Below are 20,055 nucleotides of genomic sequence, written 5' to 3' on the forward strand. Positions count from 1 at the left end.
GGGACTACACCAAGGATCAGCTTTGAGTCCTTTTTTGTTTGCTATGCTGATGGACAGGCTGACAGACGAGGTAAGACAGGAATCTCCCTGGACAATGATGTTTGCGGATGACATCGTAATTTGCAATGAGAGTAGAGAGCAGGTGGAGGAACAGCTAGAGAGGTGGAGGTTTGCTCTGGAAAGAAGAGGCATGAAGGTCAGTCGTAGTAAGACAGAATACATGTGTCTGAACGAGAGGGATCAAGGTAGAAGCGTTAGGTTACAGGGGGCTGAGGTGAAGAAGGTGCAGGAGTTTAAGTACTTGGGGTCAACAGTTCAGTGTGATGGGGGGTGTGGAAAAGAGGTGAAGAGGCGAGTGCAGGCAGGTTGGAGCGGGTGGAGGAAAGTGTCAGGAGTGTTGTGTGACAGAAGAGTGCCAGCAAGACTCAAAGGAAAGGTGTACAAGACAGTGGTGAGACCAGCTCTGCTCTATGGGTTAGAGACGGTAGCAGTGAGACAGAGACAAGAGGCTGATATGGAGGTAGCGGAGATGAAGATGTTGAGGTTCTCCTTAGGAGTGACCAGGTTAGACAGGATAAGGAACGAGTACATCAGAGGGACGGCTCATGTTGCCTGTGTTAGCGACAAAGTCAGAGAAGCCAGACTGAGATGGTTTGGACATGTTCAGAGGAGGGATAGTGGATATATTGGTAGAAGGATGTTGGAGATGGAGCTGCCTGGCAGGAGGGCAAGAGGACGGCCAAAGAGGAGATACATGGATGTCTTAACAGAGGACATGAAGTTGGCTAATGTTAGGGTAGAAGATGTCCATGATAGAGTGAGGTGGAAAAGGATGATTCGCTGTGGCGACCCCTGATGGGAAAAGCCGAAAGAGAAAGAAAGAAAGTGAATGTCATTTTTGATGTCCTTTTTGCTGCCGCAGCTAAGTGAATTTCCCCATGGTGGGATACATAAACTTATCTTATCTAATCTAATCTAATCACAACAGTAACATGAATGAATGCAAAGCAGTTTCCTATTTTTCTAAGGAGGGAAGTCAGAGTTTGGGGCTTCTAATGGGTTGTTGTTAGTGAGAAATCGACCCGAATGGCTCTTTAGAGTGTTAAAGGTAGCAGACCCTGCTTCAGGCAACCCAGAACTGTCCCGTGTGAACGGAAAGTGCTAAAGGGAGTGGAACCCCCGATGCTGAAGAACCAGCTGTAATCAGACCGTTCTTGTTGATCTGCTGCAGACCTGCCTGTTTTCTTTTCATGGAGGCCTTTTTATTCATCTCTTTTGTGTTTTAGTCTTTTATTATTTTCTTATTCTTATCAGAGGAGCCGTAAGACAAACTTAACTTGTTTCGATCTGCGACGTTCCCTTCGGCGAGCGCCGCAGCAGTTAGGATGCAAACAGAGGAGGGTTGTTGCACAAAAGCAAAGTCAGGATTTGACAGAACTGGGCTTTTGTGTGGCTGGGTTGGTCCTCAGATGACATGAAGCTGCAGCCTTAACTGCTGTGTGCTAAAAGCATTTTTAAGATCAGAACTTCATTTTGAGTTTGGTTTAACCCCGAGAGGCAAATAAAAATGTGATTAGGATTTTGGAAATGAACTCTGATAAATGAGAGACGTTGTTGACATCATGCAGTCAGTCCTCTTTAAGTTTAGCTTTAGTAAGCCAAATCATTTCTCTCTGTTGTCCTCTGGGAAGCATGTTTTATTTCAGATCTGTGTCGTTCTCACGCCTTCCTTCTCAGGCGCTCTCTGTGTTTATCTCGCAGGCTGACAGGAAGGATCCCCAGGGCAACGGCTTCATGTCAGGGTTTGAGGTTTTGCTGCAGAAACAGCTGAAGGGTAAACAGATGCAGAAAGAGATGGCCGAGTTCATACGAGAAAGGTTTTTATCTTTCCCCTCTGGTTTTTTTGTCATATTCTTATCAGATCACGGTGGAAGTCGTGAAGTTGTTAATGCTTATTTGGATCACAAAGGAAGCGGAGCTGCACATAAGCTCTACTGATGACTAATCTGCTTCCCTCCAGGATAAAGATAGAAGACGAATACGCCAAGAACCTCTCCAAGCTCTCGCAGACTCCATTGGCAGGACAGGAAGAAGGGTGAGTCTCTGCTCCCCCAGCAGCCCGTCACAACCGGCTGCACCAATCACTGTCGCTTTTGGTTTTTTATGGGATAAAGTCAGCTTTTTTCTTTACATAATACGACTTTCCCTTTGTCTTTTTCTTTTTTTTTTTTTTTAGAAAAATTTAACACACATGTACGTTTTAAAATAGTAGATTTTTATGAAAACAGTTCCAAAAATTTCTTCAAACATCTCATAGCACATAGATCAGAATATTTCAAGCATTTATATTTTGTAAATATGAAGATTTTGTCTTTCAGGTAAATAAAAAAAAAACAACTTTAATGTCTCGAAAAATTAGAATGTTTGTTCAAATTAAATGTAGGAAAGATATTTTGTTACATCCAGATTACCTAATTAACCAAAAACAGCTGCAAAGATTTCCAGAGTCTTTAAGTGGTTCCTGCATTTGGACCATTTGCTGTTCAGTCATGAAGAAGACTTGACAGATGTCTAGATCAGTGTTTTTCAACCAGTGTGCCGCGGCACACTGGTGTGCCGTGGGAGATGGTCAAGTGTGCCGTGTGAAATTGCCCTCATTAACTGATATAAAAGCAATTACCATCTCCAGGAAATCAGCTCTTTGTTCATCCAAACAGGCCCTGATAAAACACTGAGAAGTTAAGAATATGAAATATCATAAAATTATTTTTTCTTTCTTTTTATATGATTCTATTAAAGACATTTTGATAAGAATAACGGGATACCGTGATTTAGCTGCAGCTATAAGTGTGTAAGGAAAAGTCCCGCCCCTTTAACTGTCTCCACCAATCATTCTTGAAGGCTTAATCACATGTCATCAGTCTGACCAATCAGAAGTGGTTAAAGTCTTCACTTCCTTGTTTTGATTTAGCGCAAAAAAGTCTCTCTGTTCTAACAAAAATACCAGCTAAAGCTCGTCTTTAGCGGTGTAGCTTTCCACAGAGTCCGGTGTCAGACTGGAACAAGTGAACAAAACCATGAAGCTCAAAGACGCTGGTCTTTCTGCGGTCGGCGGATTACGGGTACTACATCTCCCATGATGCAGTAAAGTGACTGTCTTAGCGCACAATGAGTCTCTCCTCTTAACGTCTTAAAACAACGAACACACATCAAACAGTTTTTGAATCTTTTGACTGAATTTTTAATACATCTTTTAGAAAAAACTGCTGCAGCTTCCAGCGTTTTCTGCAACAATTATCACAAAAATGCATGTGAGATTGCAGAGCGGCTGTAGATCAATACAGACTGAGCTTTTTCTTTTTTTTTTATTTATCTATTTTTTTGGATGCTGGTGTGCCGCGGGATTTTTGTCAACGTTAAAGTGTGTCGTGGCTCAAAAAAGGTTGAAAAACACTGGTCTAGATGACAGTCAATGACAGCCCTCACCAGGAGGGAGAGCCCTAAAAACGCATGCTTAGACGAGCTGGTTGTTCACACAGTGCTGCATCCAGACATAGTAGCAAATTTTCAGCACTATAAGGCGCACTTATAAGTTGCAATTTGTCCAAAATAAAACATAGTGCACCCTAAAATTTGCAGCATCTTGTAAATCATATATTACTGGTTTCCTGGTGCTTATTGATGTTGATGTAATTTTACTGGTTGTGTCTGAATTCCCACCCAAACCACTAACTACTAACTACTGAAAAACTATGTATTGCCCTGAATTTTAAAAGCAATTCGGAGAACATGCCTACTTCTTTTTTTTTTAATGGCGAATATGACATTATCGATTTCACAAAGTGAAAATCTCTTTGATATGGGCGTTTTGAGACGATTATTTATGAATCTATTGTGTTCTGAAGATGATATTTAAAAAATACATTTAAATACATTTTTTCGGCAAAAATTGTTCAGACGCAATGCATTGTAGACTTCTTGGAGATTTCTAGGGCACTGAATTTTGGAATTTTAGATTCAGACAGCTCTACCAAATGGTGAATGCACTTTGTAGTGCACTAAGTAGTGAGTACGGTAGGAATTTGGACACAACCACTTAGGGGTCACATGATGTAAGGAAAACTTGCGATATGCGATATTAGTGATTAATATTGCAATAACGATATAATTTGCGGTATATAAACAAAGAGCAAAACAACCAAAAACATCATTGTAATTTCATTGCAACAGTTTAAAAATTATACTCCAAATGACCCTCGTCGACAGAGGAGGCGAACATCTAACATAACAGGGCTCCATCCGATTGGTCAACAAAATGAAAGGCTCCATCCGATTGGCCAAATGCATAAAGGGATTTATTTGATCCATTAAATGCTTCAAGTTGCCATAAGATTGTTTTAGCACATTTAAGGTAACCATTTATTGCAATTTTCGCTGTCTTTTGCCATATGCATATTGCACAGCTTGAAATTGCGATAATGATAAACAACCACTTTTAATATGCTAACGTGGCTAACTTTAGCAATCTGAGTCCAGATTCCTGAAACGTGGTTACAACAGTTTATCTGAGAGGTGGAAACGGTATTTATCGAACAGCACCGAATAGCTTGTTGTGTACCTGAATCTTCTGGACTCGACTTTGAGTCCAGAAGATCTTTGTTCAGCTCTGACCTGCGTGCTACATAAAATCTAGATGGAAATGAAAAAGAAAACACATTTGGAATGGCTCCAGAACTGTGAGAAATCCCGAATGCATTCATTTCTCGGTGTAGTCACTGGGTTTGCAGTCGCTCCTCCTCATGTCTGACAGGAGACTCATGCAGAGAGGAGCTCTTTGTCCTCACCAGCAGAATCTGCAGGAGCACAGAGGAGTCTAAGAGGGACATGACCCTTTACTATCTGCAGCCTTTCACCGAAAAGTTCTCATGAGGAAATTCTCATGGAAACAGTCGTCCTTTGTTCGGTCTGCACATCCTTATGTCTGACCGTTTCTATCCGACTTTGGCTCAACTTTTACAATCCACATCACATTTTATGGTATTGATCGCGTCGTTCTGGTGTATCCTGCAAATCCGGTTTGAGTTATCAGCACTTGGTGTTAGATTTCTTCCTTTTTAATAAAAAAGAGTTGTTTTTTTTATTATTATAACTTGAAGATAGACTGCAAAAGCCAGAATAAGAATCATCAATGCCTCACAAAGCTAAAGCAGACTAAAACATTCATGTTTAATATTCACATATTTTTAAATCCTTCTAAATATTTCAAATAGGACCGCCCACGTCCGGCTTACTCTGCTTTCTGCCATTTGGATGACTTGTAAAAAAAAAATCTTCTGGCTCTTTTATAAGTGATTTTCATCGATTCCGGTCTTTACCCAATGTTTCTCTCAGAAACATGCTGTTCAAACCAGTTGGTGTGGCCTCTTAAATTTGCAGTTTTAAATTTGAACATTAAACTGATTAAAGGGAGGTATCATCGTCCATCGTGATGGGTGACTGACATCCCGATGGAGAGACCACCATCGTGATGCCATGCCCCCGCCACGTTGCGCGTCGACACCATAAGCCGCGGTTACATGTGCAAAATATCTTGATGGGATCAATGGTCGGATTAGAATCCAACCCTGTACATGGGCCCAGAAAAATGTTTTCAGAATATAAAAACGTTCACTAAGGTCACACTTTCCGTCGGAATAAATCATTCGCACATGCGCAGTAGGGTTTGAAAACCGGAAGGATATAAATTCTGCCAAGCGCCTTTTTTTTTCAAACTTTATTGAATGTAACAATTCAATACAAAACAATGTTAAACAGCGCCGAGCGGCTATATACATTGACATGTCAGCTTGGTAAAATACGAGATGATCTTCTAAACGTGCTTTTAATAATGTTACGGTTATTATGAAACACCTGTTCGCTCATCATTTGAATTTTAATCCGTGTGGTCAGTGCTTTTTCTGAACGAAGCCAGGATTAGCAGTATGCTAACACGGGCTAACAACATTAGCTTTGGGTGGTGCTGCTTGCTGGCTGCACGTAAACATGTAAGAATAACATCAGCCTTTATTTAGTCGGGACATGACTGGAAACACAAATCCGCGTGATTGTTTGAATGTTTTCTAAGGACTGAGCGACATTTCTGCTTTGAAGCTCAAACCGCTGTGTGTGCTGACGATCCGAGCTGTGCTCAGACACACTTTTAGACCCGGTTCTGAGTTCGGTTGCTTGTACCCCTAGAGCTGCGGGACGGATCGCAGTCTTAAATCTCCCACACATACCACTCATGTAACAAAGCATCCCCCCGTAACAAAGCATCCCCCCCCCCCATTCCCATTAAACACAAAGCTGTAAGTCCGCGCTCCGCCGGTCCGTTTCACTAGTGAAGTGCGGGAGCGGACTACTTCTTTTCTACTTTGTTACTTTTTTTGTTAAAGTCACTTCCCTCAGTTTATACAGGATCATCGCGGATTAGTCATTAGTTGGGAAATAAAATGAAAAAAGCAAAAAAACGAATAGCAGTTATATAAGAACGAAAAATGTAAAAATACCCCCCCGACGATGTCATCGTCCATCCCGATGGTTGACAGCAAACATCGTCAACGGCCAATTTAAGGGACATCGCCCAACCCTAATTGGGGTTTAAGTGGCACCACAGCAGCTACGTGAATGTTAAGTCTAATGTAACATTGAGTTTGCATCTACACTGCCTCTGTTTTTTTCCCTCATGGTGACGATAGTACTGAGACACCACAAGGTGAAATATAAAGCCTTAGTCATGTGCACCCGTAAAGGGGTTGACTCGTATGGATGCTGTGGGTTTTGGGTTGTTAGGGCCCGTGGAGGGTCACAGAGAGGAGTGGCTGCATGCAGGTACATCGAAACAGTTGTATGGCCACCTTAAGGGCACCAAGAAAATGGAACGTACACTTATCGTGTGAGTGGAAAGGGAAACGTGAAGTATGTGTTAAATTCACTTATGATGTACGATTGATGCTTTGCAGACTATGGACAATCACTTTAAGATAGTTTTTATTCATCCATTATATGGCTCTTAATTACTGATCTACACACAGTAGATCAGATGTTCAAGAAACCAGTCTGAGATGATTCCAGCTTTATGACATGCCGCCTTATCCTGCTGGAAGTAGCCATCAGAAGATGGTACACTGTGGTCAGGAAGGGATGGACATGGTCAGCAAGACATGATCAATTGGTCCTAAGGAGCCCAACATGTGCCAAGAAAATATCCCCCACACCATGACCCCCCCACCAGCAGCCTAAACCGTTGATCCAAGGCAGGATAATCCATGTTTTCATGTTGTTGATGCCAAATTCTGCCCCCTACCATCCAAATGTTGCAGCAGAAATAGAGACTCATCAGACCAGAAAACCTTTTTTACAATCTTCATTGTCCAGTTTTGATGAGTCTGTGTGAATTGTAGCCTCAGTTTCCTGTTCTTAGTTAACAGGAGCGGTACCCGGTGTGGTCTTCTGCTGCTGTAGACCATCTGCCTCCAGGTTGGACGTGTTGTGCGTTCAGAGATGCTCTTCTGCAGACCTTGGATGGAACCAGTGGTTCTTTGAGTTCCTGTTGTCTTTCTATCAGCTGGAACCAGTCTGGCCATTCTCCTCTGACCTCTGCCATCAACAAGGCATTTCCACCCACAGAACTGGGTATTTTCTCTTTTTCCAACCATTCTCTGTAAACCCTAGAGGTGGTTGTGGGTGAAAATCCCACTAGATCAGAGGTTTCTGAAATCCTCAGACCACCCCGTCTACAACCAACAACCAGGCTATGTTCAAAGTCACTTCAAACACCTTTCTTCCCCATTTTGATGCTCGGTTTGAACTGCAGCAGATCATCTTGACCATGTCTACATGCCTAAATGCATTAAGTTCCTGCCATGTGATTGGCTGATTAGAAATATGCGTTAACGAGCAGTTGGACAGGTGTGCTTAATAAAGTGTGCAATGTCATGTCATGCTGGCCACAATAGACTTAAACACTTTGCTTTGTAGACCCACTCTGGGGAAAATAGTGTTTTTAAAATGTTCTTGTGGAATTTTCCTGATGATGGAGGGCATTTAGAAAGAAAAATACCCTTAAAATTGCATTTCTGTGTATTTCGTTCTTCAAATTGTTGTGAATCAGGAGCAGAAGGAAAAATGCTTTTGGAAAAAGCTTGTAAGGTGTGATGTAGAAGGTACAACTGCAAGCCACACGCTCCCCGCGCAGCTTCATTGTGATGCATCCACTTGCAGACAATTAGATCCATAAACGTCTTTGTTATCCTTGTCTGAGCTGGAATCTCGATCTAAACTCTACGTCTGGATGTTGCTCGCCTTTTTTGTTGACCTGGTATGTTGGGCTGTGGGTGTGAGGGACAGTAAGCTTGCGAGAAAGTGTGTAAAAAGAGTGCTCTTTGTGACGGGGAGGGAAATCAGGGCAGGCTTACTCCACGCCAATGGCCCCGCCCACCATTCAGAGCTGAGTTTCTCCTCTGTAGACGCTTTTACAGTTGATCAAGAGATAATCAGAGTGGGACTTTAAATTCATATTTGTATTCCTTATTAGTGCGTTTAGTCCTGTTTTTCCCAGTCTTTCTGTCTTGTTGTTGGCCTATATTTGACTGTGGCGCAGTTGCCTCACATCCTGGTTCAAATCCCAGCCGGGACCCCTCTGTGTGGACCTTGAATGTTCCCGAAGGATTTCTCTGGGAACTCCGGTTTCCTCCCTCAGTCCAGAAACATGCTTCACAGGTTAATCGTAGATTCTGAATTGTCTCTAGGTGTGTGTGGTTTGTGACCCTGCAACAGCCTGACAACCTATTCAGCGTGTACTCTGCCTTTGCCCAACAGTAGTGGGATAGGCTCCAGCAACTGTGTGACCCCCAAAGGCATTCAGCAGGCTAAGAAAATAAAGAAGAAACTGGTTGTCACTGTGCTTTTAGTTTACCACTTATTAGTGATCATTATTAAACCAAATCGTCCCTTATAAAGTTGTAAGAAGCTCTACACTCCACAGAATTTATCTACTACTTCCACGTGTAACTTAGAAGTATTGTGAAAGTCATGTAACACATCATTGAGGCGGTAACGCTGTCAAGTAAGAAGTTACTTTAAAATAACATCAAAAAGTGATTAAAAATGTCTTACATTTTGAAAACTAGATGTTTACAATTATTAATTAGGCTCACTGTAGTTAGTGATATCAGTTATGCATTTAAACAGCTATAATATACAGTTTTTGTAGAGATTAAGCCAGGAAAATATGAGTTGCCATTGTTCTGGTATTGCTAATTTACCTTGATTTTTACAAAATTGTACATTTTAGGGTAACCAGAATGATTCCTTCTTGATGCTGTAACTGGTAAAGGACTCGCACAGAATGATTTAAAGGGAGTGTTAAGCTCCAAAGGTTTTTAAAAAGGGTGAGGGGACTCTCCAGTCTGTGGTTTTTTACTCTGACATCTGTCACTGCCCTCTAGTGGTTGCCACTCTAACGTTTCATGTTGCTGCATCTCTTTAGCAGTGGCACAGAGATGAAAACCGATGAGGAGGTCAAACAGTTCACGCTGCTTTAACTAGCAACAGAGACACTGTCAGAGCGTTATTGCATCTTCAGCTACAGCCGCGTTTACGTTTGGCTCTCAAATCCTCAAGTCCCATCGAGGGTCATTGACGAACTACAGCAGGACTAACTGCTGCAACGGTGCAAAAACGGCCTTAACTCCTAAAAACAAGCTTAGAAAAGCTTTGTAAGCAGCAGAAAACATGGGTTCAAGCAGCAACGGTCCTGGGCCGATCCAGAGTTCTCCCCTCCTCCAGCGGGATAACTCCTCTTCATCTAACAGAAACCGGGCTTGATGTCCCCCACAGAATCTGCATTATGCCGGTGGGCTCGGCCTTCCCACAGCCACAGAACTGCAACACAGGACTTTGATTATGAGCCGGCTCTGTTGTTGTGCGGCACAATCCCAGTTTTGTTGCTGGGTTTTCACCATCTGACCTCGGCGGCCCAGAACCGGCCGGCTCTTCACGCTCCTCTGAATCCGCCGTTTGTTCAGGGGAGATGCAGGCATGTGACGCCGCTTTTCCTTTCTCATTGTTTTGCTCAATGGCTGCTAAGCCTCCTCTGCTTCACACATGGAGACCGTGGCAGGTGACCCGTTCTGCAGGAATCCCAGCAGCCTTTGCAGCTTCACATCAAAACATCAGCTGTCCTTTGTGTTTTCAGGGGAGCGTGTTTTTGCTTTAGCCACCTGCATCCAAAGAACAGGAAGATTTCTTTTCATTTTGAGGTTTAAAAGATCTGATTTACGACCGATAGAGTGCTGTAGTGGGGGTGGGGGTGGCAGCATCGTGCTGGGGGGGGGCTGCTTTGATACTGGAAGAGCAAGTAAACATTCAGAAAGCATTGAAGTCATGAGTGGGAAGTGAAAATCCTCTGAATACTGTGTTGTCTTTTGCAGGAAAATCCAATTTGTTAGAGAAAATGTCTTTATTTGAACCTTTTGGCAACCAGAGAAGTCTGTCAGAGATTATTACCCTCAGCTGCCTCAGCAGACTCAACATGCACATAAAATCCCTGAATTCTACAGATTTCAATACGTAAATATGTAAAAAGCCATCAGATCTGGAGACAGATGGCTCTTCCTGTCCCGCCAAACTTTTCTACGTTGAATATAAAGACATTTCCAGCTCAGACTCTGGGGACAGTCAGCATGAAATGACTCTGTGACCCAATACTGGGATTTCATGGACTCAGGGGTTAAACTTAAAACAACTTTAGAAACAAAACTACATTGGTGCTTCAATCTCAGGACTCTGGAGTTCCTCCATAAAAGTAGGGAATTTTGCATCAAACGTTCTTAACATTTAATTGACAGATTCTCCTTAGCCCGCTTTCAAGTGTGGACTTCCAACAAGCTCACTCCTGATTGGTGAGAGTGGTTGTCACTGAAGTGATAACTTAGACCGACTTGGACCAATCGCTGCTTACTGACGACTGTTGGTTTCATCTAGATGAAACTGACTTCATTTGGTTGGTGCTGGAAGTAAACCATCTTCTATGGGTGATGTCACTCTCCCTGAGTCCAGTTCTCATTTACAGTCAATGCTTCAGACTGACTGACCGCAACAAGCTGCTGGCTTGAATCTTTGTATTTTCTGTATTTACGACAAGTGTGAAGTAAAAACTTCAGATGAACAGACAGTGACTGTACTTGAGCGGACCTATGCTCCAAGGAGCAGAGAAAGGTATCATCAGCATTTGGCTGATGATAAAGCACTCATTTGGCTCATGTGTATTCATCCAATTGAATCGGTTATTTCAATAAGGGCCCAAGTCCAAGAGGTTTGTTTTTCCAAGAAATTATTTTAATTGCATAGTTTAAAGGGAGGCTACACCAAATGATGAATACTTTAGCCAGATTTAGCACCAGTTCATAGCTTCCAAATGCGATATTATGAAGCACCTCACTTTTATCATTTCAGAGGACTAGCAAACTAAAGTCTCTGGACTTGGGCCCTTCCTGAATTAAACAGGGGCGCTGCCATATTGGATAACTAGTGCTGCCATCTATGGGACAAAGCTAAACCCATCCTAGAGAGGCCCAAGTCCAGGAATTTTGCACTTAATGCATTTTAAATGTCAAGCATAGTCAATACATTACAACGGACTTGGGACGTTTTTGCACATAATCAGATAGCTTTTACCTTGAAGACCATAGAACATATTATATCTCTATTTTGAAAAACTGTGGACTTGGGCCCCTTTTGAACTAACCAATTCAATTTCCTATTACTTTAAAATCTGGCAGAATAAGATAAGGCAGCACAGCTACTTAATATACAGTACAGACCAAAAGTTTGGACACACCTTCCCATTCAAATGAATGGGAAGGTGTGTCCAAACTTTGCGTCTGTACTGTAAAAACTCTAAAAAAATAATTTTGTTTATAATTGTTTTTTATGAACTTCAGAAATAATACAAAAGCAAAAAACAAAAATCTGGCTCATTAGAGCATTTACTGAAAATAATTTCTTCATTGGTGCATTTCCTCATCTCTGCACGACAGCAAAGTTCAAATGGAATAAGGTTTAAATAAAACAATTATTCATTTCTCTTAAGTAAAGAAGAAGATTTATTTTATTCAACCAGATGTTTGTGTTGTTGAAATAACAGCATTTCTCAGTCTGATGGCACTAAAGATTGTGGGGGGGAGTCGGGATTCTGGCTGAAGCTGTGAAATCATCTGAAGGGGGGGTTGAGGAATTCCTCTCCCATCCCGCATTCAGGGAAGTGTCCCGGTTTTCCAGAACCTGGCTGTTTTCCGACTGTTTCCCTCATCGTGAAGGAACGCACTGCTGCTGTGTCTTTTTGGTAAACAAGTGATAACTAACACGTGTCTGTCTATAGAGATAAGGTCAGTTCTTTAGACCCCCCCTCCTGTTCAGCACAGCTGTTTGGAAAACTCCAAAAATTCAGATCTTCTCCCACTGTGGACGCCAGATCAAGATTTACTGCTGTGAACTTTGGCACCGCAGATGGATGTCTGCCGCCCCCCCCCCACCAGTGTTCCCGCCGTCTAGGTCTCCGATGGTGGGTGTGGTCCTTTTTGGCTTTGGGTGTTAAAGACATGACTGTCCCTCTGCCTGCTCTCAGGTCTTTAGGGGAGGCGTGGACCCAGCTGAAGAAGAGCCTGGCAGATGAAGCTGAAGTTCACCTCAAGTTCTCCTCAAAGGTAAGCCCACCCCCACACCACCCAGCAGCTCACATATTCTATAGCTGATGTACATTTTGAGCCATCAAGCAGGTGTGTCAAACTTGCTGGCATTGCTTCACATGGACTGCGGTGCACTAGTGTGCCGTGAAAAATGAATTTATTTCACCTGTTTAGGGTGTTTAGCTGTGTCAAACTGTGTAAAAAGCAAAAAGTGCATGAAATAATGAAGCTCAGAGTAACACCGTTAATGCACTCCATCTCCCATGATGCATTGGGTTAATGCAGTGCTTCTCAAATAGTGGGGCGCAGTCGTGCACAAATTCTTTTTCCTAGGTGGGGGCTTGCAAAAAATGATTGAGAAGCACTGGGCTAATGTGACACCATCTCTTACTGAACTACTGTTAACTATCATAAAACATCGAACAGCACAACACATTGAAAGACCCTGCATTAACGTTAAGTCGCCAACAGACACATTTAATGAAGAATAAACTGAAATGATTGTTTTTTCCCAAAAATAAAGAAAACGTTTTTTGTTAGAGTGACATTTTTGATTTAGGCAAAAAAAAGAAAAAGGAAAGCTTGTGTGTAAATAAATAGGTAAATAATGTTGGTCTTTTTTGTAAAATGTGTCAAGCCCATAATCGCACAAACATGGAAAAAAAACATTTTAAAAAGATTATCATTATGGTTTGTTTTTTGAGGTTTTATAAAATAGACTTTTGATAAACTGGAGGGAAAAAGATAACTGCTTTAAAATGTGTCCACCCCCCTAAAGCCTTTATAACAACCTTTAAGAAAAAGAAAAGCTGCAAATTCAAGCTTTTTGTGCTGCAACAATTACAAAAAATTGTGTTTTTGGAGGGACTGGTACATCATTATTGCAAACTACAGTCTCTTTTTTATATATTTTCAGTTTGCGGTTTTTGTCGAAGAGAAAAGTAGACCTTGGCTCAAAAAAGTTTAAAAAGCACTGTCCTAGATGACAGCCGAACACCAACGCCAGAAATGATAAATACCTAAAAAATGTAACATAGTGCTTTAGTTGTGCAGAAGTAATTAAACAAAAGATCAAAACGTAGAATATAGTTGAGTTGAAGATGTTCTGTTTCATCCAACTACAAGGTTTAAACTGTCAGGCATGGAGGTAGCAGTATAGTGGTATGTGGCTAAAAGTCCTGTATAATTTTTCTAAGCTTGAACTCGTGAAATTTCAGTTTTCTGTGAATTTATTTGACACCACTAAAAGACGTTTTAAGTTTCCCATTATCTCTGTTGTTTTGGGAACAAGCCTCCAAACATTTTTGCTGTTTTCGGTTGATCATGTGATCATTAGAAGTCTCCCAATGCCCCTGTTTTTCTGTGTTAGCTTCCCAGCATCCTTCTCTGGATGAATGCGGAGACGTTTTTTGATTACAGAGTCGGAGGAGACGTCCTGCTGTGATTTCTGACTCAGCTGTGCTCTCTGACCTCGACCCCGACGTTTTGCTGCAGATGTGCGTCTTTTAAAGCAGGAATAATTTGAGGAAATGAGTTTTGCTCCTCATCATTCATCACTGCCAGCCGGGACGCTGCGCCACAGCGCATGTAGACTCAGGCTCACTGCTCACAGTCAGAACTAACACATGTGTTTTCAAGAAGATGAAAAAACGGATACAAATGTTGCTCCTTGAGTTTCCACTTCCTGGATATTGTGGATAATGTTGAATCATGAGTCAAACCAAAATAAAAGCATGTTTTTGTTGTGTCAGACAAGAGGATTTTACCTGGAATTGATCATGTTTAAACATAAACAACAGAAATAATGTCAAATTGTTTTGTTTAAATGTCGGTTCTAAAGCCGCTCCGGTGGTTTAGGAGGTGTTGCAGTCCTTTCCTTACTTTAGAGAAAGTGTCATCTTTCATCCTTCACTCATCGAAAAAGTAGCTTTTCCAATTTTTTTACTCTTTCAAACAAATCTGTTTCCGTTTCTCCCAATTTGTTTTCAACTCCAGATTCAATAAGAAATGTTTTTTTCTGAATCTATTACGAGATTTATAAAACATAATAAGAAGTCAAACTGTGGATAAAACAACTGAACAAACTGGGCGGCGTGAATGGGAGGGGCTTGTCCGGGATCAGACAAGAGGACCGGATGTCAGTATGTGAAAGCAAACAAAAACTGGAGGAAGGGAATCTCCAAAAGAAATGAAAAATGAAAATCCTGCTTCCTATAAACGAAAATATAAAAAAAGAATGTAATTGACTGCGACAGACTGGCGACCTGTCCAGGGTGTCCCCTGCCTTTGCCCACAAGTGGCCGGGATAGGCTCCAGCAGCCCCGTGACCCCGAAAGGGAATAAACGGAAGAAGATGAATGATTGAAGAATGTAATGGAAACTGAAGGTCGGTTTTTTCCTGTTTCTGACCTCTGATGTCTTTCTGAGCAGCTCCAAAGTGAGGTGGAAAAACCTCTGTTGACCTACAGAGAGAACTTCAAGAAGGACATGAAGAGGCTGGACCACCACATCTCCGACCTGCGGAAACAGCTTGCTGGTCGCTACACAGCCGTGGAGAAGGTACGGACCGACCCGCGTGGCGCTTAATGTTTTATGAAAGAAGAAACATTGGTATTGTCAAAATTCTAATTTCATACTCTTCAGAAGCCTCAAAAGTAGCAAAAATGTTCCGCCTGTGAGTGAGGTAGTCGCCTGCTTTATGGTGATGAACAAAAGTTTCATTTAGTAACTCGCAGAAAATAATCCGTGTCCGATGTAACACTAAATTCATGTTCATCATTGGTTACTCTAAAGCAGGGGTCCCCAATCCCCTGGCTGCAGACTGGTACCGGTCCGTGGGCCACTTGGTACCGGGCCAAAGACAGAAAAAAATATTTGCATACGCTAACTTTAATTGTTTCTGTTTTATTTGTTTTTTGAGACTAAAGGAAGTTTTATTTTGAAAAACTACCGGCTTCTGCTCACTACATCCGTCTGTCTTGACGTGACTTTAACCCTTGTGCTATCTTGAGGGGTCCAGATGACCCCACTCCCAACATTAACGTGCCTTCATCTGTGGTGTTGATTTTTTTTTTATTTGTTACGAATGAGAAACAAAATCTACAAATCAGCCACTTTGTTTCATTGAATCTTTGTCATCTTTAAAAAGAAAAAGAAAAATAAAGAATCTACTAATGTTTTCAGATTTATTTTTTAAGCTAAATTTCTTGCAGCATCATTTTAAACCGTAAACGTAAAAAAATCAAACGCAAATTTCGGCGCCGTCCGTGAAAATATTGCCTGACGTTAAAGCGGTCTGTGTGCTGGAGAGCTGGAGACCTCTGCTGTACGGCGTCTGGGTGTATGCGTGGGGAGTGACTGTGTGGCGCTGAGACAGTCTGGCCTCCTGTCCAGGATGTAGCCTGCCTCCACCCCCAGAGGGCCGTAAGCGGGTTAAGAAAATGGATGGATGGATGGATATAAATTACTAAATACTGAGAATTTAAATTAAGATTTTAACAGGCAGCCAATGAGAGGAAATATGTGAAATATATCTTTTATCAACTGTCAACAGACAGAAGGAAAGCTCAGTAGAGAGACAGAAGACTTGTCCGTTCAGTCTGCTGGTTTTTCTTGGCTTCTTTTGTTGGCATAAGTTGGTCTAAGACGACCTTAATGTGGTGTTTGTTACCTTGTGTGGTGTTGGTGCTGCAGGACAGATTGACCTGGACCTGACCTGAGCTCACGTGTCTGGTTCTTTTCAGGCCCGTAAAGCTTTGGCCGACAGGCAGAAGGACCTGGAGCTGAAGCTGCAGCAGCAGGAGATGAAGCTCAGCAGCAAGGCGGAGGAGGACATGAAGAAGGCCCGCCGAAAATCCACTCAAGCAGGTCAGAGGTCAACCTATCGGCTGAGCCGCTGCAGAGGGATGATGGATTCCTCCTCGGGAGACTCTGAGCAGGTGTTCAGTCATGCTGCTGACTCCAAACAGTCTCGGAGCAGACCAAGGCGTCTGCAGCGCTCCATTGAGTTCAATCATCTGAAGGATCTTCATCCGGCTGAGGATGACTAAACTAGCGATTTTTACTAAGATGAGGAAAAACGTACCAAAATAAAAGGATTCAAACTTACATTCAACTGTTTCTAAGCTACTAACAGTTGCAAAATGGAATAAAACACCTTTTTGGTCAATTTGAGTTTCTGCAGTCTTCAGATTTGTGGGATTTCTCCATCCTTTGAACACAACACGCTTTGGCTCTGCCAGAAGCAGCTTCAGGATGAAACATCTTCAGCTGGAAATTCCTTTGACCCGTTTTTAGGAGGAAAGATGCTTCGTACAAAAACAGAGTGACGAAGCAGCGGAGTCTGGAGAACAAAGACTCTCTTAGATCAAACGACTGATTCAGTGAAAGGAAATTTGGAGACGTCTTTTCAGAATAAAAGCCCCTTATGATTGTTTCTACTTTTTTGTAACAGGAGACGAGCTGATGCGCTGTGTCGACCTTTACAACCAGACTCAGTCCAAGTGGTTCGAGGAGATAGTGACCACCAGCCTGGTAAGAACCACCGGCAGTGATGGTGGAGTTCCTGCCGTCATCAGATCCGGATTCAGGCTTCCTTTTGCCTTCCTTCCTTCCAGGAGCTGGAGAGGCTGGAGCTAGAAAGGGTGGAGATGATCCGACAGCATCTGTGTCAGTACACCACCCTGCGGCACGAGACGGACATGTTCAACCAGAGCGTGAGTTCAGCGTTGATCCTGTTTGCATTGGTGTCTGTGAGCCGACGTTCAGGAGCTTCTCCTCTGCAGTCGCTACGTCTTCAGGAACATTTGATTTCAACTTGACATCAAAAAACGAAACCTGTGCTTTCAGTCAAGCCCAGAATCCACTAGTTACCTTTAAACAGGAAGGGACTAAATCTGCAGATTTCTGTTTTCTGCATAAACTCCCAAGTTAAATTTGAAAAAAGGTGCATTTCCTGTGCATGCAGGCATGATGGCATCATAAGGGGATTCCTGAAAAAGGACTCAAACTAAATCCAAAAGGGTGGATAATCCTTCACTTCTTCCCTGATAGGAAATCTGATTTGATTTTTATTGATTTATTTCAAGCATTGTAGTCAAAGCGATAAAGAATTTACACATATTTATCAAACTAATTACAGAAATGTTGAAATGCATTGATTAAAAAGATAATTAACTAAAGTTAAATAGAGCTTGATCTATGCTTGAAAAGGAGTGGGAAGAAGCGAATTTATATAATCCCACCCCCATCTGATGCTGAACATTCACTATAGAAGATCTGATGCTGGCTTCATGCAGGCTAATAGAGGAAGTCCAACTTTGTTGGGAAAAAAAGAGCAAATAATGCTAAATATGCTACAATTAAGGTTAGAATTCATAAATAAATGCTAAGTTTTAATCTTTTCATTTTGTGTAACACTATAACACTATATCAAGTCTTAGTCATCTATATCAAGATGACTAAGCGAGCCAAAAAAAAGGAAAAAAATCAATGGTAGGAAAGAAAAATGAGATAAAATTTTGAAGATTATAAAGTTATCAAAGTAAATGTATCTAATCTCTAGATGACTAAAACAAAACGTCAAATATAGAGCGAGTGTCACGTACTGGTGGTGGAGGACCCAAATGCAGGAGACCAAGCTTGGTGACAGGAACTAAAACATTTAATTAGCAAACTGAAACATGACAAAACTATGAGGGGAAACAAAACTGTGACACAACAGAGCAGATGACCTGACAAGGAAGAACAGAAACCAAGACACTTAAATAGGCTGAGGGCAATTAACTTAACTGAAGACAGCTGTGGATCATGAACCTGAAGGTGTGACTGACAAGGAAACCAAAAACATGACAAAGAAAACCAAACCCCTAAATCCTTACAGTTAAAAAAAACACGATCAGGGCAGATGGGGACCAAAGGAAGTAAAACTCAGGAAACATGACAAGACAGGAAACCTTTCAAAATAAAACAGGAAACAGAACCAAACAAGACAGAACAAGAACTAAAGCGAAAAACAAGACACGACAAACTGAAACCATGACAGCGAGATAAGGAGACGAGGCTTGAACTTAAGACCTCCTTAAGAAGCGCTCCGCCACACTGAGCCACTAGGAGTATAGAGAAAAATCAATTTGGCCATATATCGGCATCATTCGTTTGGCAATATATTGCCATAGTTTGTTAGGGCGATACATCGATCTAAAATGCTGTCGAGACAAAAATTATTTAAACCCTTGTTAGCGTCCTTCAGCGTCTGACTCTTGTTTTCCCGACCCCTAGTTGGCAGCTCCGCCCACGGAGCCTCTTTGAGCTGCTCCACACCAAACAAGATCTCAGAGAAGCAGCTAGTTTTGTTGTTATGATGCATGAACTACTTCGTTTTTACTTAGGATGGGTACCGAACCGAAACTCTGTGCCGTGTTGCTATCATTATCATAAAAACGTGGATATCAGTGCTTTGTAGTGGGCTCCAGATGAGAACGAGTAACACTTGAGATTGGGAGACATATTGTATTTGTGAGACATGAATCACGATATGTGACAGATATTTAAAGAAAAAAACTTTACATCTCAGTATAAAGGGGACCAGTTTCTGCAAAACTGTTGAAATAATTCCAGCTAAAAGTGCATTGAAGTTCTTTGCTGTCTATGTGCACAAAGCTTTAAAGAAAATAATCAATAAGTAAAAAAGAAAATCAGTTTCGCATTTTAAAAAGCAGAACCAACCAAACATTCAAGTCAGAATCTTCTCAAATAAAAAATTGAATATTTAAACTCATTTGTAGTTTTCAATATTTTCTTCTGGAGTTTATAATCCAGGACATTGCTTGTTTAGGGATCCTTTGTGTCAGTTTTTGTGACCCTTCTGGGTTTCTGTAGGAGCATGAACATGTTTGCATGTAAATCATTTCTGTAAAGTCTGACATCCTAACTTTCATCTGCAGAAACATCATCTTTTCAGATTCTGAGAAAATGTTGTCACAGTGAAAAAAACAGCAGGCCTTTCATATAAAAACACTGACACCCAGTGGTGACACTGGAAATTACAAACACACAGAAATAAACCACACAAGAGATGACGCGTTCTGTGCACTTTTTAGATAAAAATACTTAAATGAATACATTATAAAAAATAAACAAGTCTATTTTTTTTTTTTTAAATATGACTTTCCAGGAAAACAATAAGAGAAATTTGCTGAAACTTGTATGGAGTAAATCGTTTATAAGTCTGTTTTTGAGTGTAACTTTTTTTAATTAACCATTTAACACAAACAAAAAGCTTTCAGGTAAATTATTTTTTTTAATTTAAATGACAAAAATCTGACAG

At 41.5% G+C, this 20,055-nt stretch overlaps 1 protein-coding gene across 1 annotated transcript in view; it reads left to right on the forward strand.

The window, feature by feature from the left end:
- Positions 1–20,055, forward strand: part of LOC101168748 (growth arrest-specific protein 7) — a 62,241-nt gene that overhangs the window by 40,363 nt on the left and 1,823 nt on the right. Inside the window, exons 7-13 of the mRNA XM_023949096.1 lie at positions 1,762–1,877; positions 2,021–2,095; positions 12,668–12,746; positions 15,159–15,287; positions 16,472–16,595; positions 17,182–17,261; positions 17,345–17,443. Coding sequence (XP_023804864.1) covers positions 1,762–1,877; positions 2,021–2,095; positions 12,668–12,746; positions 15,159–15,287; positions 16,472–16,595; positions 17,182–17,261; positions 17,345–17,443 — 702 coding nt within the window. The remainder of the gene's footprint in view (positions 1–1,761; positions 1,878–2,020; positions 2,096–12,667; positions 12,747–15,158; positions 15,288–16,471; positions 16,596–17,181; positions 17,262–17,344; positions 17,444–20,055) is intronic.

Source organism: Oryzias latipes, chromosome 19, assembly GCF_002234675.1.
Source record: "Oryzias latipes chromosome 19, ASM223467v1".
Classification (NCBI taxonomy): Eukaryota; Metazoa; Chordata; class Actinopteri; order Beloniformes; family Adrianichthyidae; genus Oryzias; species Oryzias latipes.